This window comes from Schistocerca piceifrons, chromosome 7 (assembly GCF_021461385.2).
Source record: "Schistocerca piceifrons isolate TAMUIC-IGC-003096 chromosome 7, iqSchPice1.1, whole genome shotgun sequence".
Taxonomy (NCBI): Eukaryota; Metazoa; Arthropoda; class Insecta; order Orthoptera; family Acrididae; genus Schistocerca; species Schistocerca piceifrons.
This window is the reverse complement of record NC_060144.1, coordinates 94,626,598-94,652,987: the sequence shown is the minus strand read 5'-3', so window position 1 is coordinate 94,652,987 and position 26,390 is coordinate 94,626,598. Positions and strand designations below refer to the sequence as shown.

Genomic DNA, 26,390 nt, shown 5'->3' with positions numbered 1-26,390 from the left:
GCTGAAAGGTTATTGCCATTGTGTTGTCTTTTCTTTTAGTGTGGTTTCAGCTACTTAAAACTTAAGGCTTATGGTTATATTTTTTTTTATTAAATATTGGAAAATTAATTGTCAGCTTTTAGCCTTGGAACATTATTCTTAAAATTACCTACCAAGTTTAAACATTGCAGACTTCTGCCTTTGAAAGGTTATGGTAATTTATTTTAAAATCTTGAAAATTTTATTGTGGGCCTTCAGCCGTTTGTATTGGATCTTGTTTATGTTTGTCTATCCACACTTGCCTTCAGGCTTTAAGCCTAGCTGTGATATATATGTATTTTAATTATTTTATTTGTAATTGTAACAGTGTGTTTTCAGTCACTTGAAATTTACCTCGTTGATGTTTGAGATTTCTTGTTCGGAGGCTTTCAGCCACGAAAGATTTGGAGTTTGAAACGTGGTTGTAAAAGTTCAGCTATATGCCGGTTTGGTTGTAAATGTGTTATTAAATTACAATTGTAAGGTGAAACTGACCCCAAACTTATTTGGCCCTTTCCACAATCCTAATCACCTGTTCTGCCCAGTGGGTTTAGCGTGTGTATGAGACTATTGGTAAATGTAGCTTCATCGCTAAACAAGATACACGATACAGTGGGAGTATCCTATCTTAATGCCCACGTCCAGAAGTTAACACGATTTTGATAATCGTTGCATGTAGCTCTTGTAGGAGAGAGGTGTGATAGGAACGGAAGCTGTGTCGTAGGAGGATGTGTGGGGCACTTGCCTTACACGCCACGTGTGATTGCACGGGTCCAAACGTGCAGATAAACTGCAACGGTAGCAATAACATCAATTTCCCCCACTTCTGTCGTCACGTGTTTCCTTCCGTTACGTTGTCTAGCTGTTACACTACAACTTTCAAGTAACTGGTTGAAGAGATTGGTAAATAATTGCCGAGATGATGATGTCTATTAGGGTATCTTGCCGCATACACCGTACAAATACAAGATGGTACTGCATTCTTCCTACAACTAGCAACTACGCAGGTTGAATGGCATAAAAAAAATGTCTTTGTAGAAACTCTTCAAAATACGATATCTTGTAAACAACTCGCAGTAGAATCCTGCAACAAACACCACTGACATAGTAATTTACTTTACTTTTACATTGTTAATGTGAATAGTCGGTTTTCAACTTAAATACGCATATGTCTGCACAAAAATTTGTTTCCTAATTATTGTTACAATCTTTTGGTTGGCTAACAATAAGAGGCCGTGACTACCAAAGCATTCCTTGGAAACCTCACATCAGTAGCACCTTCACCATTGCTGAACATTATTGTGCTACGGCAACATTCTCGTAAATTTTCATTACTGTTTGCTGTATTCTTCTTAACAAATGAGTATAACAACGTCAAAAAATATCACGCTATGAAAATGATGAATTTTATTGTAACATATTCCAAAAGTACCGTTCTTACAATAAACACGTCATTGCAGATTAAGTTACGACCTGAGGAGATGAGCGAGTACGCAGAAAATTGTTCTTAGAAATTATTGCGCAAGAGGTGATTTCTACGAGATTTTATACACGCAGTTAATCAGCTGATGTATCACAGCTCACTGGATCCTGGAGAAATGACGCACATGTTTACAGTAAAAAAGAAACAGATGATGAGATTTCTCAATGGTTTGCTATCTATCTGCGTGGGACACAGGGACGGGCGACAGGATGCGATAAGGTAGCGTCTGGTCGATAAACGCTGCCTATATGTATATGTGTGCCGCACTCAGCAGGACAGTTAGCTGCAGCTCTTGAGCGGTGTATAGTGTAATTAGAATGGAAAGAGGTGAGTTTGACTTCATATGTATGCACCAAAAATTTAATACTCAGTTAGGGGAAAAGACAAATGTCCTTTCGATATCATTCAAAACAGAGATACATGGTGCCGTATTTTAATCCATGTCCCTTCTACTTAATAGTCCATGTATTATGAATCCCAATTATTACGTCGAAATAACTATCTCTTATATTAAATTATGTTAAAATATGTAGTAAGGACAAATGTATTATACTTGCAGATACATAGACTTGTCTTGCAAAGTTGGTCTCAGTGTCGGATCAGGTTCTTTTCTTCCTGTATAACCTACTGAAAAAAAATGTTGTCCAGGGTCGTTTAAAAGGCAAGCCGATGGAATATCATCTTCCTTTCAACAATTTTCTTCTTCCATTTGCATTTTCTTGAAAAACAGTTTACCATCACATATTCGACACTTTTCAAATGTATATTGTGTACTTTCCTTGAGAAATACGAAGAAGACAATCGATCAGAGAACAAGACGTACCAAACTCAGTACATGCTAACTCCGTTATTCTGGTGTCTAACCAAACTCTGACCCGCTTGCCATAAAAAATACGTTATATATTACGACTCCAGTGTCTAGGACATTCAAGAACAGGGTACATACAAATTAAAATTAACTTCACCGTCTTAACTGAACTATTTTTTCAGATTTAATGTGTATATTATCCTCTGAAAACAATTATTTAAGCGAACATTTGTAGGCCTAATGATTAATAACAAAGATAACAAATTTTGACAATATGAAAAATAGTAGCTGCCTGTAATTTTACAATGTCGCTTTCGCTATCGATAATTAAATTACAAAAATTATAAATGAAGATAGAAACTTTGTTTGCATGAGCATAAAAATATTATGTCTTCTGAAAATTTGTTATTTGATCATTTAAGTTGACAATTCTGACTACTAATTTCTGTAATACAAAATCTACATTGAAATGGATCGATGTGAATAATAAAAATTATTAACTAATAAATATTGTCCTGCTAATCAGATATGTTCAGACATATCTTCAGATGAGAAATACATAATTTATCTAAGAAAATTAACTCAAGTATGGCCGCAATATAGGTGGAATCGAATATTTCAGTTAACATGCGAAAGTTGTAATGAGGCAAGGTTCATTACAGTATTCGCGAATTACGTAACACATTACTGCGAAAAGCGTGCGGTGTTACAATATACACACTGTATTTGAAAATTACAGGAGACGTAATGAAACACTAGGTACTGATATTATGATAATTATGTATAATAGTAATTATATTTGAAAAATAACATCCTTCGAAACGGAATAACAAAATATATCAAATATCTATTACAGGCGTGGCCAGAGATGGAACTGTGAAGCGTGTTCTAGCGTTCAATACTCTGCCTCATCATGTCATTATATGGAGAGCTGAAAACTATTACTCTGATAATTTAGAATGTTATACATGATCCTCTGTATGAGGGTAAGTGGTGAAATGGTCAGGAAATTTGTAGAGAGGAAGCACTACACACAGAAATATTTACGGCTAGGTAGGGAGTTATGTGAAAGTGGAAAATGGAAAGACGGTTTGGTTCCAGTGACCAAGTGGTGTGAAACAGGACACTGCATTCTCTCCTCTCCTCTTCATTGTTGTCATAGATAAGATAATGACTAAGGTAGTAGAAAAAATACTGGAGAAGATAAGAAGAAAGCAATGGTATTCGCGGATAACTTGATCTGGGAAAAGAGAGGAGGAGATTCAGGAACAGCTGGACGCTTGGGAAGAAACTGAGATACAGTATGGAATGAAATTAAAAGTAAACAAAGACGACAACCTGGTTATAACTACGAATAAAGATAGACCAAGTAGCGGAATAAGAATCGGAGTTGAACAATTGAAGAAGGTGGAAATTGTCAAATACCTGGGAAGGGTGACTGAGGAAAGTGGAAGATATCACAAAGAGATCCGTGAACGTGGCAGGCAGGAAGAAGCACTCGTGTGAAGTGTTACGAGAGTGGTTTGGTACAAAGCCGTCTCATAAAGAAGTTATTATATGCCAATACTGACCAATGCATACATGAGTAATGAAGAATGAGATGTAAGCAGTTTGCATGTATGTGAAATGAAGTTCCTCAGGAGTAGGATAGGAGTAACAAGAGGGGATAAGAAGAGGAATGAAAGGTTAAGGGAAATAGTGAAAGGGGAACTCTCGCAGAATGGACAGAAACGTCCAAAAGGCTAAGGTGGCATAGGCATTTACAGAGAATGCAGACAACAGGGTACATGAGATGCGATGCGAAGGAAAACCGAAAGGGACAGGGATAGACGGCTGAATGGTGTGGAGGAGTGTGGCAGAAACAGCGAAGAGCATTGGAGCAGAGTGAACAAGGAAAACTGGTGAGAAAACAGGACTACATGGCGAGTCTTATGTTCCAAAGAGAATGGGCCTGCGGTTGGAAACCGTTCACGATGAACATGATGATGAGGTAGCACGCGGCAAACGAGAGTGGCGAGTGCCTGTGTTTCTAGTATTTCAGAATCCTACTAAATTTCATCCGGCTTATGCATCCTTCTATTTTTTTCATTACGCCATGTTTCTTCGTTCCACATTGCTTATACCGATATTTTACTTTTGTTTCTTTATGCTTCCTCCATCAAGTCCATTGCTGTTTCAGATCGCTATTTGAATTATTATTGCTCTTGTTTGTGTAGCTCTTATTCCAATTCTTTTTCGCAAGAGTAGTGTCTGCATGTTCATATTATCATAATTTTAGATTTATTTTAATTTGTACATGTATTACGTTAACCTGTCTGTTGAACTTGATTATGAAAAGACTGCTTGACTGGTTACAATAGAACAGCTAGTGGCTCCAATCTAAAATAAGCACACAAATAACTGTAAAATGAAACAGGTAATAACTGTAACTGGCTAATATCTAGACACTTCGTGCCTGTAGACTCTAACTACAAAGTAGTGTGACATATAGTGGTGAGTGACGGTGCTTTGCCCTCGCCGTGTTTCAGTGGCTTGGCTGGCAGTGCTGCTGCTGTTTATGGTGGTGACGTCAGCACTCGCTGACCTCCAGACTCGGTACGACGAGCAGAGCAACCGCCTCCTGATCACTACGAGAAAGGGTGAGTGCTCAGGCAGCCAACATTCTACTGGTCGGCTGCCGCATAAAAATAGAGTGTAAGCGACGGTAATTGTGGATGTGGTATTCGTGGAGCCGATTTTGAATTTCATGAATACCTTGCAGTTGATAACTCTAAGCATCTGTTTTCTATTAGAATATGTGAAAGCTAAAATCCAGTCTAGTGATGTGCGTCTCTAATGAACAATAAACAGAAAGAACTCTACACAAGAATTTAGGAGCGTATCCTGTGACGCGTAGAAGAAGCTACCATTCGTGTGGTACCTATTTACGAAGTCGAATGTACTAAGTCATTTTTTTGAACCATTGTGCAAAATAAATCTGTCCTACCACGTTTGGAAGTCAAATAATCTGCAACTGGGCTAAATTACTTACCTACTGAGAATCAGATCTAGCAGAATGTTCAAAGATGGCTCTAAGCACTACGGGACTTAACATCTGAGGTCATCAGTCCCCTAGACTTAGAACTACATAAACCTAACTAACCTAATGACATCATACACATCCATGCCGGATTCGAACCTGCGACCATAGAAGCAGCGCGGTTGCGGACTGAAGCGCCTAGAACCGCTCTAACAAAATGTATTACAAACACTAGCTAAATGGGGATTGAACCTCTCACATTATAGTTGTAGAGAATCGGGGAATAAAATGTCAGTTAAAGTGTTTTCCTAAGAGACTGAAATTCCTTTCCTGCTCAGTTAGATGTACTAACAAACATCATATTTACATAAACTGATTTTACTGGTTAATTTGTTATAATGAAATAATATTTATCACGACACGTCATCAGCGTAGGTGGTTTCTATCGCATTATGATTCAAACGAATATATCAGTGGAACTTTAACGTAATGAGTATAGACTGGGACGTCTATGGATTAACTGTGGGGAGTACACACAGTTTTGCCAAGTACTTTTGAACACGTTTTTCAAAAAACTGTCTTCAGGAGCTGGTTCGGCAGTCCACACGCAGTGGAAGTATCATAGACCCCGTAGCTACAAACGAGCCGGACCTTATCAGTGGCGTCAGTATGCACGATATGGAGACCTAGATTAGTGATCATATTGTCATCATAGCGACTATGGTGACGATAGTTAATGAATCAGTCAAGAAGGTAAAGAGAGTGTTTCTGCTTTAAAGAGCAGATAAGGAGTTGCTGGCATCTCACTTAGGCAATGAACTGACATTACATACTTCCAGAATGATGAAGGTAGAGGAATTATGGACAAAGTTTAAACAGATCGTAAATCATGCCGAGGAGAACCGTGTGCCTAGTAAGTAGGTTAAGAAGGGATACTACCCAGAATGGTTTAACAACGAAGTTCAGAAAATACTGAGAATCCAAAGGCTGTTGTACTCTCGGTTCAAAAGAGAACACACAGTGATGACAGGCAAAGGTTAGTCGATTCGAGGGTCTGTGAAAAGGTGTATGTGCGAAACATGCACCTACCATCGTCATACTTTAGCGAAAGGTCTGGCCGACGACCCGATAAAATCCTGGCTCTACGTAAAATCGCTAAGCATGTTAGATTTTCATCCATTCACTTGTTGATCAGTTTGGTGTGGCAATTGAAGATAGCGCAACGAAAGTCGAAGATTTAAATTTCGCATTTAAGAAATTGTTCACACAGGTGAATGGTACAAACACACCGTCGTATGAACCTCGAGCAGACTCCCGTATGACGACATGGTAATAGGCATTCGAACCGTAGAGAAACAACTTGAAGGGGGTTGAAAAAAAAGTAATTCGCCTGGCGCAAATAGAACTCCAACTTACGAAGTGTACACAACGGCATTGGGAGGTGACTCCTGTTTATAAAAGGTCAAAAGAATGGATCCACAAAATTACACACCAATATCATCGGTCTGCTGCAAAATTCTTGAGCACATTCTCAGTTTGAATATAACAAATTATCTTGAGACCTAGAACCTTAAGTCCACGAAGAATCGCTGGAGTAAAACTCAGTTTGTCCTTTTCTCACGTGATAGATCTTGCAAAATGTAGATGAATGGCCACAGGCAGGTTCCATATATGTAGCTTCACGAAAAGCATTTGACATGGTACCGCACCGCTGACTATTAAAAAAGGTATGAGCATATGGAATAGATTTCCAGATATGTCAGTGTCTCGAAGACTTAGTAAGTAATAGAATCAAATACGTTATCCTCGACGGGCTCAACAGAGACAAGGGTATCGTCAAGTGTGATAAGATCGTTATTATTTTCTATATACATAAATGATATGGCTCACAGGGTTACAAAAATCTGCGGTTGTTTGCTGATGATGTTCTGGTGTACGGTAAGATGTCGAAGATGTGTGACTGTAGGAGGATACAAGATGACTTAGACAAAATGTTTAGTTGGTGTGATGAATAACAGCTGACCATCCTGATTTAGGTTTTCCGTGATTTCCCTAAATGCCGGGATGGTTCCTTTGAAGGGTACGGCCGACTTCCTTCCCCATCCTTCCCCAATCCGATGAGACAGATGACCTCGCCGTTTGGTCTTCTCCGCCAAAAAACCCCAACTCAGAGGCGGGCTGCTTAATGTCATATTAGCTTCTTCTAATGACACAGTTTCAACACAGTTCCGTGTAGTAAGCATCCTTGTTCTCTGTGACGTCTTAGTAACCACTACGGTAATTAAATATTGCTTTTACTGATTATTGATTATTCATGTCCACGATCAGGTGTGAATATATTCCACAACTGACAATAGTTGAAGGTGTGGCCTTTTGAAGGCAAATGTAAATATCACAATATTAAATCTCATCCACTTCTGCTCTACGATTTTTACACTATATCGCTGAATCCCGGAGACTCCATTCTGAATTTCTATGACTGTGCTCTGGATTAGATTAACTTAAAGTAATTTTTAAAATAACTACTTCCCTATACATTTCATTTCAAAAGCCGTACAAGCTAGTTGACTACAAGCTAGTTGTCGTGTCCTTAGATCAGAACTTTATTATTATGACGTACATTCTTCTCTCACTATATACTGATGAAACTCTCAGCAGTTGCTAAGGAATATCTGAGTGGGGGTGGTACACAGTATAATTCGTGAGTTAAAAAGGTATCACTGAACCATAATTTGCTTTTTTTTTCGAGGTACGATGGTTTCTCATTTATTTAATATTATTTCGTCGAACAAAAGAAAAAAAATTGCCTGGTCTGAGCTCTAATCTGAGTGATTTGTGGGTTCTAAAATTTTATTTCTTTTAATATAAGTCATTAATTTCTGCATTTCAGCACGAAATTTCGAACTGAGTTTCCTACAACAGTTATTTTTGTATTTGTTTCACTAGACTTTGTAACATTTATCAATAGCATGAATTTACAACGTATGTGATGAAATATAATTGTACTTTATTGTATAATCAACAAAAACAATAACTCTTATTACTGAATTAGTTGCTGTAGAAAATTGTGAAATGCAGATGCAACAAATGTTGGCTACGTGTTGAAATGCTAATACATTACACATTAAAAAATTACGTGTGGGGATTCCTTGAGGCGATACCAAACAAAGTCATGTCAAGTTCATTAATTGCATTAGGGTTCTTGCCTGTCTGACAACAACGATTCATTGATTTAACATGCGAAATGAAAATGCGTGTTTCGTGCTAGCATCATGTTTTATGGCACTGTTTGAAACATTGTCTGCGCACAGCATATTAGAAAGGACACAGTTACTGGATCATCTGCTTCGTGCTTTCTAAAGGTGCGTTAAGCATACATCTCTCTTATTGACTTACAGTTCATGGAAGGCAGATGGTTTCATGAATGCGCTACAAAAATGTTTATTTCTGTGAAAAAAATTGCAATAAAATTTCAGGACATTCGTTCATCCAGTGAAAGTGAAACGAAGCAAACTGAACGATTTGATTTCGCACTTGTTCTAACAGTAAAATTATCTCACAGTTTTCACCAAACAGATTTTCTGTAAACCAGTTCTCTGAGGCTGTGTCTGTGCAAATGTTTCAGGTGGCCAGGACACCGAAGTTGCCTACGTGACAGTTGAAGACGCATCGGGTGCTCGCAGATCCCACTGTAGCAGTCAGAGTCGCCAAGAATGCCTCCCATTAATCGAGGCTAAACGTTCTTATCAGCGGCAAGGTGTGCAAATCATTTGCGTCTCCACAAAGACCACCACTACCAGTCCCAACAGCGTTTTCCGGACCTGTATCAACCATCTGGGCAGCCACATCTATGGAGGACTCGAGCAGTACAACCAAACCTGGCCCATAGAGGACAACGTGTACAGCGATTACTCGTACGTCAGCAAACAGCAAGACAACGTCGGCGTGGCCGAGCGTTACTGGCTCTTCTCCGATGGCCGATACGTTTACATTCCTCAATATGTGCCTCTTTTTATCGAACAGAATACAAACACGTCGGAGGATGCATTATGTTTCACTTCCAAGAACAAGGCACCTTACCCAGTTGATCGTTCAGAGAGTGTCATGAAGATGACAATCTGCAAATACGAAAATGCAAGGGTAGCACACGAGAAGGCTATCGCAGATCGCCTAGGCAAACCCGTAGACATTCCAGACGAGCGCATGACCACACATCCCATATGGTCGACGTGGGCGCGTTACAAGAGAGATATCAACGACACGACAGTGAGGCAGTTCGCCAACGAGATAGTCGAACACGGCTTCAACAACAGCCAGATTGAGATAGATGACAAGTGGGAGACTTGTTACGGCAGCCTCACGTTCGACCCCGCCAAGTTCCCTGACGTCAGAGCGCTCGTAGACGACCTGCACGCTCTTGGGTTCCGTGTCACACTGTGGGTGCACCCGTTCATCAACTCTGACTGCGAACCGCATTACTCGAGGGCGCTTGAGAAGGGCTGGTTCGTCAGCGACTCCGAGGGCAGCACCAACATCAGCTGGTGGAACGGTGAGGGCGGTATCATCAACTTCAACAACGCTTCAACTAAAGGCCAATGGGCGTGCCTGCACTGGGTAAGTAGCGTTGATGCTATCCAGCTGCATGTCGTTTATTTTACAAATTATGGTGGATATGTGCTAAATATAGTGAGCATAACAAAGATTACGTTAGCACGTGTCCTGTGGTACAGAAGTCGTCATCTTGGTATGTGGAATAGTTTAAACTGTCAGGAAGGAAATAACACATTAGCTGGCAGTGGGCATTGATTTACATCAATGGGGTATGTTGAAACTTTGTGCCAGACTGGGATTCGAACCTGGGTCTTCTGCTTACTTGGCAGATGCCCCGACCACTATGACACGTGGATACAATGGACGCAAGAATCAGATTGACTACCCTAGCACGATTCCCGTCAGACCCAAATTATCAAGTTACACTACGCACTACTAAAGCAGTGGGCCTCGTCATTAGCCTCTTTACATTTCGCCGATTCCCGTAAGAATTCGAGCTTGGTGTGCACCTGCACTGGAGGCATCATTCACCGTCCGAGCCTTAATTATGTAAATGTGATGTCTGTTCTTTCACCTATGTCCCAAGGTCATTCGCCGTCTTTGCCTCAGTTATACATATGAAGTTCCTTTTTCTTCGTACATGTCCGAAGGGATGGACACCACATACACATAATTTAGGTGAAGACGGTCAGTGATCCCTTCAGCCCGGGTACACACCAAGCTCGAAGCAGCGAGATCTCGCGAATAAAGGGGCTAATGAGTGACGACATGAGTAGTGTCTGGTATGAGTTGATAATTTGGGTCTGACGGGAACCGTGGTAGGGTACTCCATTCGGCTGTTGTGATCATTGTAGTGGTCAGCGCATCTGCCTAGTAAACAGGACACCCAGCATCGAATATTCGTCTGGCACAAATTTTCAACTGGCCCCGTTGATGTAAATCAATGCCCGTTGTCAGCTAATGTCTTTAATTCCCTTGTATTCCGATTCTTGGCTGCCGCTGGATCAAAATGGTCTCTGTACTTTTGGACAGATCTGAAAGAACAGACACCACATATATTCAATTTATCCTGATTTGTAAAGCAGTCGTGTTGTGGTTGACTACTTAAAATGTATACTAGTATACAAAATTTTGAAAAACACATCTCTCAATTGCGAACACAATTAATTTGTAACCTAGGTTTCGGTGTCACAAGGACACCTTCTTCGGACAAAATTAAAACTAAATGTTACAGCATAACGTACCAAAAATACGAAAGCTGCGGTCATACCTGACAGCGTCAGATAGTCAGAATTAAAATAAAATGCAACAGAGGTGCAAGCCACTAGGGGCTGCCATGTGTCCCTCTGCTACACTCAACACAATTTTATTATTTTAATTTTATTTATTAATTATTTTTAATTATTATTTTAATTTTGACTATCTGTCACTCTCAGGTATGACCACAGCTTTAGTATTTTTGCTACGTTATGCTGTAACATTTAGTTTCAATTTTGTCCGAAGAAATTGTGCCTTGTGACACCGAAACCTAGGTTACAAATTAATTATGTTCGCGCCTGAGGGCTGTGTTTTTCAAAATTTTGTATTATACAACAGTCGCTGATGGACAGCCATGTTAAAAACCTTAAGTATACTAGTATATCGTGCAGTTACAAACTTTCTACTTTTCTACAGTGGAAATTAATCTTAAATGTTCCCCATTATCTAAGCACATATCTGGGTCAAGAGTATTTCACATACCCTCTGTGCTGTCTGAAACGCATTGTTGACCTCTAACCAGATATTATGTTAATGTGAAATGTGTATGTATTTTTTTCTGAGAAGATTATTGTAAGAAATTTCTTCTACAGAACGGGGTCATAATACACTCCAGGAAGATTTTGCTCAAGTTAAAAAGTGAACTAAGATATTCCTTACAACCACTGTATATGTCTGCAGCATTAGGATAGTATAGGTCAGGCAGAGAAATAGGCCTAATACTCATAAATTCTCAAACACGTATTTAACGTAGTGGATTTTGTAGAACCTACCGTTAAAGTATGTTACAGGAAAATAATATGTATATATGAGACAAAAAAACTGATAATTACGGATAACGAGGTTAATGGAAATCATCTAGATTTAATACAATTTTCTCACGTATTCAAAGTGATAACAAATGTGTCAGTTTGTGTGCATTAACTTTGCACTGACCTTCATCTGTGTGAATTTCCATTTCCGTAGGTGACATTATAATCATCCAAACAGGCTTACATCAGGTTTTTGCATCTCCATGCCAACATAATTCGCCATCCCGCTAATCTGCATCATGCTCTAGGATTTTCCCCTAAACGTATGTTTTACATATTTGATAATCTTCAGCTCTGCAGAACTGTACTCGATTTGAGTCATAATTTGCTGTCTACAGAGGGTGGTCAGAAAAAGCCCGAAAAGCTTGTAAGGGTGTTTTAGGTTAGTTTATGCCGAGACATAACTGTTAAGGAAAAAAGTTCGATACGCTGCGCTGTGTCCGAGTTAAATAGCGTTGGAGTTAACCAGTCAGGTCGTTTCGCGAACAAATTCAAGTGGCCCGCGAGAGACGCTCTCACGAAACGTGTTCTTCGAGTGGTTTCCTAAAACCGGAAAAGAGAAGGATGAAATGTAAATGTCGTCTGACTAGTGCCTCCCGTCGGGTAGACCGTTCGCCTGATGCAAGTCTTTCGATTTGACGCCACTTCGGAGACTTGTTTTTCGATGGGGTTGAAATGATGATGATTAGGACAACACAACACCCAGTCCCTGAGCGGAGAAAATGTCCGACCCAGCAGGGAATCGAACCCGGGCCATTAGGATTGACGTTCTGTCGCGCTGACTACTCAGCTACCGGGGGCGGATGCAAATATTGGAAATGGGATAGTAAGGATGGAACCCGAGTTAAAAGCTGAGGTGTATCCTGTGCTTTCATGTACGCTATGATAACAAGTGACACGAATTTTATCTGGTGGTCTGCTTGAGTATGTGCAACCAACGGCCTGATTGGCTAACTTAAATGATTATTAACACGGTGCAACCTTTACAGACCGTTTCTGACCACCTTGCACTAGAATGTTATGTGTCATAACCTTATCTACATTTTTACTGTCTCAAATACCTTCCAGAAACTTAAGAGTGAGACGGGAATAGACTCGTTCAAGTTCGACGCCGGCGAGACCAGCTGGCTACCACAGCCTCCCGTACTGAGGCCACAGAAGATGAACCCGGTGCAGTACGCTATGGACTACGTGCAGACCGCTGCCCAGTTCGGGGCGATGGTGGAGGTTCGCGTCGGCCAACACAGCCAGCAGTTCCCGTACTATGTCCGGATGCTCGACAAGGACAGCAGGTGGGGCTTCGACAACGGCCTGGCTTCGCTGGTGACGACACTGCTGCAGATGAACATGGTGGGCTACCCCTTCGTCCTGCCAGACATGGTGGGCGGCAACGGCTACGGCAGCGAGGCGCCCAGCAAGGAGCTCTTCATACGCTGGCTGCAAGCCACCGTCTTCATGCCGGCCATTCAGTTCTCCTACGCGCCCTGGGACTTTGACGACGAGGTACGTAGCATTATATGTACAAATCTGCATGTTCTCTGTTGTGTTGGGAGAAGAGCCAACACCGTGTTACGAGAGGAGGACGAAATGCACGCGTTTTAGCTCACGCAGGCTGGAGTGAGGAGGGAAGGACTATACTGACGTGAGGTCTGGAACATGACAAGGAATTAGAATTCAGAAAGCGGACGTAATTAGTTTGATACTTAACTTTAATCCATTAATGATGAACGTCGCTCTTGAGGGTACATGATTCACAATATCAATTAGTAACTGAATACGGCGCCTTGTTAGGTCGTAGCAAATGACCTAGCTGAAGGCTATGCAAAACTGTCGTCTCTGCAAATGAGAGCGTATGCAGACAGTGAACCATCGCTAGCAAAGTCGGCTGTATAACTGGGGCGAGTGCTAGGGAGTCTCTCTAGATTTGCCGTGTGGCGGCGCTCGGTCTGCAATCACTGATAGTGGCGACACGCGGGTCCGACGTATACTAACGGACCGCGACCGATTTAAAGGCTACCACCTAGCAAGTGTGATGTCTGGCGGTGACACCACATTCTCTTTCTCAATGATTGGCTAAAAATTGTTTGCATTAGTTTTAGTATCCACAGCTAAGAAGACTGGCAGACTTTCTACTTTCTAACCACGAAATCTGATTGAAATGTGTGAATCTCGCTGAAAATTAAATCTTCAGTTGATAGTGTAGGATACTCCGACGAAGGAGGTAAGAGAGAACTTCAGAAAGTAACTTACGAGTTAGTGTGTCAGGCGAAACAGTCGTTATTGAATGCTACACCATAATTCGAAGTGATACAGATACATTACACTATTCTTCTACACATTCCGCAATTCTTCGTAGAAACAACAGTCGGAACATTAAACCAGTCGTTCAGACTCTTGTGGTTAAAATATGTTCTTTAGAATCAGAGTCATTTGTAATCCACAGATTTTTCTCCACAGATTTTCTTTCAGTTTGCCGAGAAGATGGAAATCACATGGTGCAAGATCTGAGTTTCAAAAGGCACACGCCTGTGTGGCATTAGTCACAATGCTTCCACACTTTCACTACTGTTGGACTCGACATTGCATTTTCTCAGTACACCGCTAGAACTTAGTGGTCAGTCAGTTTAAACGTATTGCACTCAACGATCCTATAGTCCCACGCAGTTCAACTTTCGGGTACGTTTACATTTTCTACGACACTTCAGCCACACACTGGGATGCACGCGTTATCGTCATTGCAGCAGAACTGCATCTGCAGGGATTCCGGAACACGTACCCTCTTCAGAAAATGTGCCTCCCTTGCTGTACATTTATCTTAGTGTGGGATGTCACATGTAACTTACGTAATGGAGTCCTTACGTAAATAAAGAAACAGACTGGTTTCATACATATAACTAGCTCTCTTATATCATCGGTAGAAATTGTAGTTATATATGCTGCTAACAAGGAATATCATAAACTTTACCGTAAAGGTAATTTGTGAGAATGTGTATTCGAGAAGACTAATGGACCCTTTTCAGTCGTGGCAATTGCGAATGTTATTAAGCGTTAATGTCTTTCGTGAACGTCGGTTTCTGTGATGCATTCAGACCAACCAGAATGCGTACATGAAAAATTTCAGCCTTCAAATAAATTATCCTCTCAACAGAAATAAGTAGCAAGTCAGATGAGTGGGTGCATCACCGATCACCGACAGATAGTCCAAAACAAACCGACGGTGTCTTCACCCGAGCTTAGGGTGGACCACAAACTGAAACAAACTTCAGTTGTCTCGACACCATAGCCATTTATACTGCTGCAATCTGGAAGTCATTATCCATCTCTGCATAATCACGTTTTTATTTCACAAATCTGAAATCATACTTGATGTCTCCCTGCACCATGACACCACGTCTGAGACTCTCGTCTCTTACGATATTGTAGTGCCTTGTGTTATTCCGAATTACGGTGCAATGTTCCTTCCGACTTGCGCGCGTGTCCGAAAGAACAGGCACTGCGACGACTACAGCCGTTACGAAACACACGAAATGTATTCGCAACTGCTTTACGGAATGATTGTGGTGTCACCGCCAGACACCACACTTGCTAGGTGGTAGCCTTTAAATCGGCCGCGGTCCATTAGTATACGTCGGACCCGCGTGTTGCCACTGTCAGTGATAGCAGACCGAGCGCCACCACACGGCAGGTCTAGAGAGACGTACTGGCACTCGCCCCAGTTGTACAGCCGACGTTCATAGCAATGGTTCACTGACAAATACGCTCTCATTTGCCGAGACGATTTTTAGCATAGCCTTCAGCTACATTTGCTAAGACCTAGCAAGGCGCCGTATTCAATTGATAATTAATATTATGAAGCATGTACCGTAACGAGAGATGTTCTACAATTGTGGATTAAAGTTAAGTATTCTACCAGTTACCTCCTGTTTTGCTAGTCTTATTTCTCTGACCTGTTCCAGGCCTAACGCCAGTCAGCGTGTAATTAAACGCGTGCGTTTCGGCCTCCTTTAGAAACACAGTGTTGGCTCTTCTGCCAACACTACAATGATAATGCAAATTTGTGGTGGACCGCGACTCGAACCCGGATATCCCGCTTCTCACGAGCGGTCACCTTACCGTTCAGCTGCCCGAGCACGAATCATTACCAGACTCAAGCTACCATCGTCAACCGTACTCGCAAATCCATTGTGTATATTCCTGTACAGGCGAGACATTTTAATTGACAGTCATGTGCCCAATGTCAATGGATAGATATTATATTACAGTCCTGTGTTGTTCAGAAGTACGGCACTACAGTATCGTATTTATCCGCTGACATTGGGCAATTGACTTTCATTGAAAATATCTCTCCTGTACGGGTGTATACACAGAGGATGTACGAGTACAGGTTGTGGACAGGTGGTTGACGACATATGGAAGTCTATGTCTGTCTGTGTGTTGTGCTCAGATAGCCACATGATAAGGCAACTGCTCGCATTAAGCAGGAAATAGGGGTTCGAGTCCCTTTCCACCACAAATTTTCATTGTCGTCATTCCAGTATGCAGCTGATGGTTCCTCATGTTCGTACGTGTGAGAACATTTCATGTGACTCTAAATACTGTCATTTGATTTTAAAAAGATGATCATTGCTGGATGAATCGACTGTTGGAATGGAATCTACGTGAGGATATAGTGAAAGACAGCCAATCACTTTCAGAATTGAAAGGTTCATTCAGACTCCTGTATGGTGTAGTGGTGCCTACGCATGGGGCAGTAATTCCGTATTCCGGCTGAAGCTAGACTCTGACTGTTGGTGGAGGATGATAGACAGTGACGTACGGAGTTCGTTATATACTCTGATGATAGTCACAGATGTGATGGGGTTATGATGTGCTTGCTGTACAATAAGGTAGTCCTTTGTTATGGCGATCAACCGTGGTCAACCGCAACCTTCATGACGAATACCTGCCATCACTTTTCATACAGTGCACAGTGCAGTAAAGATAGACCGTGAAAACCAAGTGGCACAGCAGCGTGAATGTTGCACAGGTAGGTCAGCCAAGCAATCGATCCTCAGTCAGGCGCTGATAATAGTTTGTCCATGTTCTTCACGGTGAGCACTCAACATCTGATAGCGTTCACGCACTTTATGTAGCCCCCACGCCTAATACACTACTGGCCATTAAAATTGCTACACGAAGAAGAAATGCAGATGATAAACAGGTATTCACTGGACAAATATATTATACTAGAAGTAACATGCGACTAAATTTTCACGCAATTTGGCTGGATACATCCTGAGAAATCAGTACCCAGAACAACCACCTCTGGCCGCAATAACGGCCTTGATGCGCCTGGGCATTGAGTCAGACAGAGCTTGGATGGCGTGTACAGGTACAGCTGCCCATGCAGCTTCCACACGATACCACAGTTCACCAAGAGTAGTGACTGGCCTATTGTGACGAACCAGTTGCTCGGCCACCATTGACCAGACGTTTTCAATCGGTGAGAGACCTGGAGAATGTGCTGGCCAGGACAGCAGTCGAACATTTTCTATATCCAGAAAGGCCCGTACAGGACCTGCAACATGCGGTCGTGCATTATCCTGCTGAAATGTAGGGTTTCGGAGGGAACGAATGAAGGGTAGAGCCACGGGTCGTAACACATCTGAAATGTAACGTCCACTGTTCAAAGTGCCTCCAGTGCGAACAAGAGGTGACCGAGACGTGTAACCAATGGCATCCCATACCATCACGCCGGGTGATACGCCAATATGGCGATGACGAATACATGCTTCCAAAGTGCGTTCACTGCGATATCGCCAAACACGGATGCGACCATCTTGATGCTGTGAACAGAACCTGGATTCATCCTAAAAAATGACGTTTTGCCATTCGTGCACCCAGGTTCATCGTTGATTACACCATCGCAGACGCTCCTGTCTGTGATGCAGCGTCTATGGTAACGGTACAATGGTCTCCGAGCTGATAGTCCATGCTGCTGGAAACGTCGTCGAAGTGTTCGTGCAGTAGGTTGTTGTCTTGCAAAGGTCCCCATTTGTTGACTCAGGGATCGAGACGTGGCTGCACGATCCGTTACAGCCATGGGGATAAGATGCCTGTCATCTCGACTGCTAGTGATACGAGGCCGTTGGGATCGAGCACGGCATTCCGTATTACCCTCCTAAACCCACCGATTCCCTATTCTGCTAGCAGTCATTGGATGTCGCCAACGCGAGCAGCAATGTCGTGATACGATAAACCGCAATTGCGACAGGCTACAATCCGACCTTTATCAAAGTCGGAAACGTGATGGTACGCATTTCTCCTCTTTACACGAGGCATCACAGAATGTTTCACCAGGCAACGCCGATCAACTGCTGTCTGTGTATGAGAAATCGGTTGGAGAATTTCCTCATGTCAGCACGTTGTAGGTGTCGTCGCCGGCGCCAACCTTGTGTGAATGCTCTGAAAAGTTAATCATTTGCATATCATAGCATCTTCTCCCTGTCAGTTAAATTTCGCGGCTGTATCACGTCATCTTCGTGGTGTAGCAATTTTAATTGCCAGTAATGTAACATCGCTAAACGCGAACGATACTAAAGCAATCCTGTGGCTGTTCTACCTGTCGCGGAAAATTGTAATTCTGATCATTTACATACCAGCTGATGGTGTGTAGGTGTATGAGGTTACATTGACATCCAACCATGTATTCTGAGGGCTTCACGTTTTTGTCAGCGTACTTGTGCAGTTCTATAGGGTATGTAGTGTATGTTTGTGGTACCATCAGCAACTTGGCAAATAATGTTGTATGTTCTCATCGATTATGTTCGTTGCTACCTTGGGGGCATTAGACTCTGTCTGCAGCAGAATGCACTAACCTACATTGGTAGAACACGGGAAACACCGTATCCATGACGAGAGCACGACGCCAGAATTTGGAAGAAAATCAGACATATATTTTGAAAGGTGGTGTCTCAGAATTTGCCGTAGACCATTTAAGGGAACCACAGACACGTATACCTAGATTGCTGGACCGGTACCTGATTTTCTGACTTAATGAATACGACTCCACTGAGAGACCACTGTGGCACATGGCCAAGCACGTTGTTAGAGATCTCCAAAACTGGGTAGTAGATGGAGATGAATTGCCCCTGTCAGAGTAAAAATCAAATAATAAGAAAACCGGGAATTATTAATTATTGTTGGTGAGATAATTTTTATGTACATTTTGTGTGTATATCTTAGTTAATGCAATGGGAGAAGATTTACCCATAAAACTGTTTGCACTTCCCGGTCGCCCAGTATTTTTCACCTAAGAGCTGTACTCGTTTTTACTCTGTGGAGTGTGGGTGAACTGTGTAGTGTCGATGCTGTTGCAGACGGTGGAACTGAGCCGTCAGCTGGCGGACTTGCACGCCCGCTATGCCCCGCGCATCGTGGAGCTGATGCGGAAGGCGGTACAGGACGGCAGCCCCGTCAACCCTCCAATCTGGTGGGTCGACCCCACGGACGAAACGGCCCTCGCCATAAACTCAGGTATGTCGGGCGAGGCTTCCCTCTCACATTGTGTGTGTGTGTGTGTTTGCTGTGCATCTGTGTACAGCCTACTGCTACCCTTCCCACCCTCATGTCCGTCCTGTGCCATTTGCAAACTACCATGCCTCCAAGGTTTGTTTGAATGTACATTAGAAGAGAATATGGACAAACTTCAAGGAAACACTTTAAAAACATACACAGCTTTCACAATGTTTTCTGATTTTTTTTTATGGTCTTGAATCCAGAGACTAGTTTGATACAGCTCTCTATGCTACTCTATCCTGTGCAAGCTTCTTCATTTCCCAGTACTTACTGCAACCTAAATCCTTCTGAATCTGCTTAGTGTATTCGTCTCTTGGTTTCCCTCTATGATATTTACCCTGCCCTACAATTCTAAATTGGTGATCCCTTGATGCCTCAGAATATGCCCTACCAACCGATCCCTTCTTCTAGTCAAGTTTTGTCACAAATTTCTCTTCTCTCCAATTCTGTTCAAAACCTCCTCATTAGTTATGTGATCTATCCATCTAATCTTCAGCATTCTTCTGTAACACCACATTTCGAAAGCTTCTATTCTCTTCATGTCCAAACTATTTATCGTCCACGTTTCACTTTCATACAAGGCTACACTCCATACAAATACTTTAAGAAACTACTTCCCGACGCTGAAATCTATACTCGATGTTAACAAATTTCTCTTCTTCAGAAACGCTTTCCTTTCCATTACTAGTCTACATTTTATATCCTCTCTACTTCGACCATCAGCAGTTACTTTGCTCCCCAAATAGCAAAACTCACTTACTACTTTAAGCCTCTCATTTCCTAACCTAATTCCTGCAGCATCACCCAATTTAATTCGATTACATTCCATTATCCTCATTTTGCTTCTGTTGATGTTCATCTTATATCCTCCTTTCAAGACACTGTCCATTCCGTTCAGCTGCTCTCCCTGGTCGTTTGCTGTCTCTGACAGAATTAAAATGTCATCGGTGAACCTCAAAGTTTTTATTTCTTCTCCGCGGATTTTAATTCCTACTCCGAATTTTTCTTTTTTTCCTTTACTGCTTGCTCAATATACAGATTAAATAACATCGGGGATAGGCTACAATCCTGTCTCACTCCCTTCCCAACCACCGCTTCCCTTTCATGCCCCTCGACTCTTATAACTGCCATCTGGTTTCTGTACAAATTGTAAATAGCCTTTAGCTCCCTGTATTTTACCCCTGCCACCCTCAGAATTTGAAAGAGATTATTCCAGTCAGCATTGTCAAAAGCTTTCTCTAAGTCTGCAAATGCTAGGAACGTAGGTTTGCCTTTCCTTAATCAATTTTGTAAGATATATAGCTATAAAAAATTAACTGAAATGGTAATGATACCATTATCAATATGTTAACAGATGATTATTTTTCTGCAATCTCTTTTAGAATATTTACACAAAAGGGCTGCGTCAGTCCATTTGGCAAAAAATACAGGTGTATCTTGTGAAATGAAGCTAGAGGCTAGAAACTTATTAAATGTGTGCGAAAGACAAACAATACATTTCCTTCCCTTTTATCTGTTTTTGTCTAAATGCTCTGGTCGCCAACCAACCTCACTAACTGTAGCATTTGTTGAAATATTCAACACGCAATTTCAGAAAAGAAATTTTATTTCTTTGCCGATTTAAGTGACTTAGAGTCCTTTTTCGGGAGACTGTACAGGAAAATATACCACGAATAAGTACAAGCTAGATAAGAATATTAAAATTTAAGAAAGAGAGGTTTAAAAATTTAAATAAGTGGATGGTACACACTTAGAGTTATCGCATTATTAGCGAGCGTAAAAAATAAGCAGGTGTATGCAGTATATTGCTGTTATCCTAAAAACAAACAAGAACAGCAAGTAACACAACCATAAAATGCGTTAAAGCAGTTAGAGTGCAAATGTGGATCTGAGTGTATGTACAAATGTGGTACAAAGAAACCAAACAACCAGTTCAGACATCATGCCAAAAGTGGAACTAATCAACTAATGTTATGCATATCTTGAATTTGTTCTCAGGGCAGGAGTGGAGATGGAAGGTAAAGTACTATAAAATAATAATAAAAAAAACTTAGACAAGTATTGTTGCCATAAAACATAAACGAAAATCTTTGAATTACTAGTGTATTAAGTAATATATAAAATCCTAATGATAAATAAAATACGTAAATACAAATGACATGTGTCGCTGTGGATGGGAAGTTACGAAACACACCGTTGAAACAGATGTCGTGAGGTCACTAACGTGCTAGCAGGGAACCTATCGGCAAAAACAGGATACAAACCTAATCATGGGGCTAGAAGCTTTAATTGCAGTAAGTGGAGAAACAGTTCTTAATACATAGTCCATATGAAAATTGTATTTTTTAGGACTACAACAACATGCTGCATACATCTCTTTATTTTTGATGATCGCTAATACTGCGATAATTCTGTAAATTATCTCTAATTTTTAAACTTTTATTTCTTAGATTTTAATGTTCTTACTATCCTTAACTGTACTTATTTGTGGTATGATTTTATGTACAGTCTTTTGAAGAAGGGCACGAAGTGCATGAAATCGGTAAAGAAACAATCTTTTTTTGAAACTGGTTGCTGATTTTTGAACAAATATCAATATCTATCTCGTGCAAGGTTAACACTAAAAATTGAGGTGACTAAGGATCCTCTGGAAAGGACATTTACACTGGACTTGATAATTAGCTCTATTGTGGTTCATGGGATGTGTATGTATGTGAGTAATACGCAGTTTTCAGCGTTGGGACGTCAACATCTCAAATCTGTCTAGTGCTAGGATGTGTCGTGTTGCTTTCTGAACTTAGAGAAAAAATACCACTGACCATGGGGTGTATATATACGAGGGGAGGCTATGAGCGATAAATGGGGCAGCATGTGTTTATAGTGTGTCTGTTTCACAAAAATCAGATCGAATCAGCATCTTATCCATTCAGAGAATGTCTAAACTAACTAATCGTGTTTTCTTGTACATCATTACTATTAACTTCATTAATTCTGCTACTTTGTAAATTAATCGTCTGTAGTGGAACGTATATCTTCAGAAAGCGTCTCAGAATGTTGAAAGATCGGTATGCTGTATGTCAAAGATATATTCAAATGTTATGCTGAAAAATTTTTCGATATTTCATGTACTTCTTTGTCGGAAGGAGAAATTTAATTTGTAACTGATTTGTTTTACTTTTCTCCATAATTGTCATCCTGATAAAATCGTTCTAAAATTAAAAAATTAATTCTGAAAATCGTGGGCTGACATGAAACATTGGTCTAGTTAGGTTCTTGGGGCACATACCTACCACTTTACTGATTTTCAAAATTGGGAAGCTTAAAATCTTTTGGCAGAGGAAGTGTGTTATTTATCATAAAGGGAGACGGTTTTCGACCTTTTATTTCTCAAACACATGCAAGATAAATTTTCATCGTGAAAGGATTAAAAGAGCTTCTAGGGGAAATAAATCCGAAGGAACAAACACTGAAGTTAAATCAATACGTAATTTCTGTGCTTGAGCAACTATCTAAGAAGTACGTAGGACGGGCAGAGGAGCTGCACAGAAGATCCAAGTCCTAAGAGAAGCAAAGTTGCTACTGGTGCTGACTATGGAGAGCCGAGACGCGAGATTGTGAAGTTCTACGTCGGGCATCGGCAATTATAGTTTCGGCGTCCACGTCACTGACAGCAAGAGACGACTGTTCAAGAGCACACTGGGTTTTGTAAGCTAGGACCTCTTTTCTCCTCGTCCCTTGCGTTGAGGACAGTCAGCCAATAGAGTATCGTGGAATTAGCCGAAGTGTGTTCGTCTCTCTCCATGTGTGGACACGAGTGGGGATTCACTGGCCTATTTGGCATAAATAATAGTAACAATGGTCGCCTGTACGGCATTTGGGAGAACTGGGCTTAGCGATGCTACTTCTACATTGCTGCAGTGGTTGCTGCTCTCCTCAAAGGCCCTCATTCAGCGTTCTCACGCTTGGGGTACACACTGGTCTATGAATTCGCACGAGGGCGACAAAGCAGCCACTAGCTTAACAGCAGGTCAGGTACAAACGTGTTACCATCCACCTGAACTTGACCATTACAGGTTCCTCTTGTAGGATAGCTCTATTTTCAGCGTCACCGGCTGTGCGATCGTCGTAGTGAATTCTGAGGAGGGCGTTGAGGCCCAGAGGAGTTGCATCTGCGCTTAGACTAGATGTACAATGCGTAGATAGACGTTTATTTTTTTAGAAAATGGAATAATCACTTGTATGTGTTGTGGGATAATTACTTGTACAGATATTGCTTTACAGCAATTCGTTGCACTGCGTTCAGTACCTCGAAGAAAGTTCTTCAATTCACTTACGGACACTGTTCCTTCGAAAACCTTCCGACTATTCTATGTTATTAATAGTATCAGGCAGGAGTCCTCATATTTGTGCTGCGCTGACTGGTTACTTTCATCATGTCTGTACACTGCGCATTAGAACATTTTTGTACCACGGCAGCACAGAATACCAAATACACTAGCGAGTTGCTCCAAAAGATTTACCTTGCACATGCCTGAAAGAGAAGACCCGCAACTCGTTTCTTTTGCTTAATGGTACGCGATATCTGTACAAAGCATATGCACATTTAATTGGTAACATGACAAATTCTATTACCTTCATACATCTCTTTTGGGACTACAGTGTTCGTTTCATGTTCTTGTCTATTGAGAAAGGTCCACGTCACTATTCCTTAACGCATACGCCTTTGTATTTAGAAAATTTTTCTCCATGGGACGCTTGTAATCCAGTGACTTATTTTCAAAAATCATGAAGAAATTTTGGTTTATATGGTAAACAGAAACGCATTACACGAATTTTCGCAAAATAATTTTTTTCTGCCCCGAAGGGATGCTGTTACGAAATTACCTAGTTCAATTGCAGCACAAAACAGATTTAGTATCATGTCAGTGAGTTTCTATCTGACCTTCACAGATCTGTTCCACGCAGATAATTATCACAATTCTTGTATACGAGAGCACTAAACACTACAAGAGGACCCTATAAAAACTACAAGCGTTGTAGTATCGTATCAGTGTGATTGTAGAGTTGCTTACGTTTGTGGAGTGAATAGCTGATATGTACACTGGGAGAGACAGACCAGATTTACTTACTATAAAATAACGGTTAGTGAAGGAAATAAAATCCTTACCAAGGAACTGGGCCTTAAGCAGTTTGCACAATGGGAATGGTGACTAAGATGAACAGCAGTGTGAACCACAGAATCAGCTCCTATCAGTATAGAAATTTTAAAGATATTGTTAGTACAATTAAAATGAAATCAACATCAACTATTGATTTATGGACAGGTTTCGTTTTATGTGCCTTGGGAAATTACATCACATGAAAGAATAACATCGTTGCCAAATATTTTCGTCGATCCTCGTTCATCATAAGTTCACCTTTATTAACCACTGTTCCATTTTGCCCTCCTGTCGTTGACGAGTATTTATGTAGTAACGCCCTTGTTTGAATTCGGTTGCAAGCTGTAGGTGGTTAAGGTGTATGTAGGATTGTATCGAGATTCAATATTATTCACTCAAATACTTTTAATGGTGATAATTAGGCCATTTCGTAGACGTGTAGTGTTAAAATTGTAATTATAGAGTTATGACACGTACTGGAAACTCTAAAAGATGATCTCAAACACCTGATTTTAGTTAGCACCAAATTAACTCAGTAGCAAGTAATGGAAATCGGTGACTAGATGAGAATTGCTGGAGGCAAAATAAGTGTTCAGGGCATAGAGAATTCATTGTGATGTCATTAAGAGTCAGGCTTAGATAAGCAGCACTTTTGTAACCAAAGATGTGGGACTACGCAGACAGTTGTGACATGTGCCGTGTTTTCTGTGCAGAGTACCTGCTGGGAGAGGACCTGTTGGTGGCGCCGGTGCTGGAAGAAGGCGCCGTCAGCCGCGACATCTACCTGCCAAGTGGTAACTGGACGGACGAGGCTGACCCGGAGCACCCCATCATAGAGGGACCCATCTGGCTCACCAACTACTCGGCTCCGCTCACCGTCCTACCATACTTCACTAGAGTTCCTAATTCTTAAGCATTACTGTTCACAATTGTAAATTGTCTCTGGGATCTGAAATAAAGTCTTACTACGCAATCTGACAATATTGTTGTGAATTTATTCACCAACTTACTATGACGGGCAGACCCTCATCATAACTTCGATTACTTCATTTTACAGCAGTTCCCAGTTCGGCCTCATGTAGAGTAATCAGTATGTGTGTTATAAAAGTAAGTGTGCAATATGTGTGACGCTAAATCTCAGAATATAATTCCGGTCAGTCAAGAGAGTTATACGGTGTGGTAGCCTTCTATCCCCCAACCGTGTGCTTTTCCAGGTATAAGGGCTGGGAATTTTCGCTTCCTAGAAATTTCTGGAGCATACCAGAATATTCGAGATTCGAGAACATCCTACAACATTGGAGAGTATTTGAGAGCATTCCGCAGTACTGCAGGACAATCTCATATCAACTTCCTGAGAGAAGCCGTGTACCCGAGCACATTTTGCTCGGAAACGATCATAAATAGGCGAAGGGGCATATCCTTTTGATCAGACGACTGGAATTCGCCACTGATGGGGCCCCCCACTGGTAGGGGTGTAGAAAACCCTGCTTATACTCTCAGGAGATTTCCGACAAACACTTCCAATTATCCCCAAGTCAACACCAGCAGGCGAGATCAATGCATGCTTAAAAAAATCACATCCCTGGCCACACATACAACTACTGCGACTAATAGAAAATATGTGAGTTGAACTACCGAAAGACGAAACTATAGCACATTTTGCTCGAAAACGATCATAAATAGGCGAAGGAACATATCCTTCTGATTAGACGACTAACCTCATTAA

At 41.3% G+C, this 26,390-nt stretch overlaps 1 protein-coding gene across 1 annotated transcript; it reads left to right on the top strand.

The window, feature by feature from the left end:
• Window positions 1–1,768: 1,768 nt before the first annotated feature.
• On the top strand, window positions 1,769–25,577 carry LOC124805470 (myogenesis-regulating glycosidase-like). The gene is made up of 6 exons (XM_047266034.1): window positions 1,769–1,828; window positions 4,838–4,948; window positions 8,954–9,957; window positions 13,017–13,451; window positions 19,307–19,463; window positions 25,378–25,577. Exons 1-6 carry the CDS (start codon window positions 1,819–1,821, stop codon window positions 25,575–25,577), a joined length of 1,917 nt encoding a protein of 638 aa, XP_047121990.1. The 5' UTR covers window positions 1,769–1,818.
• Window positions 25,578–26,390: the final 813 nt, after the last annotated feature.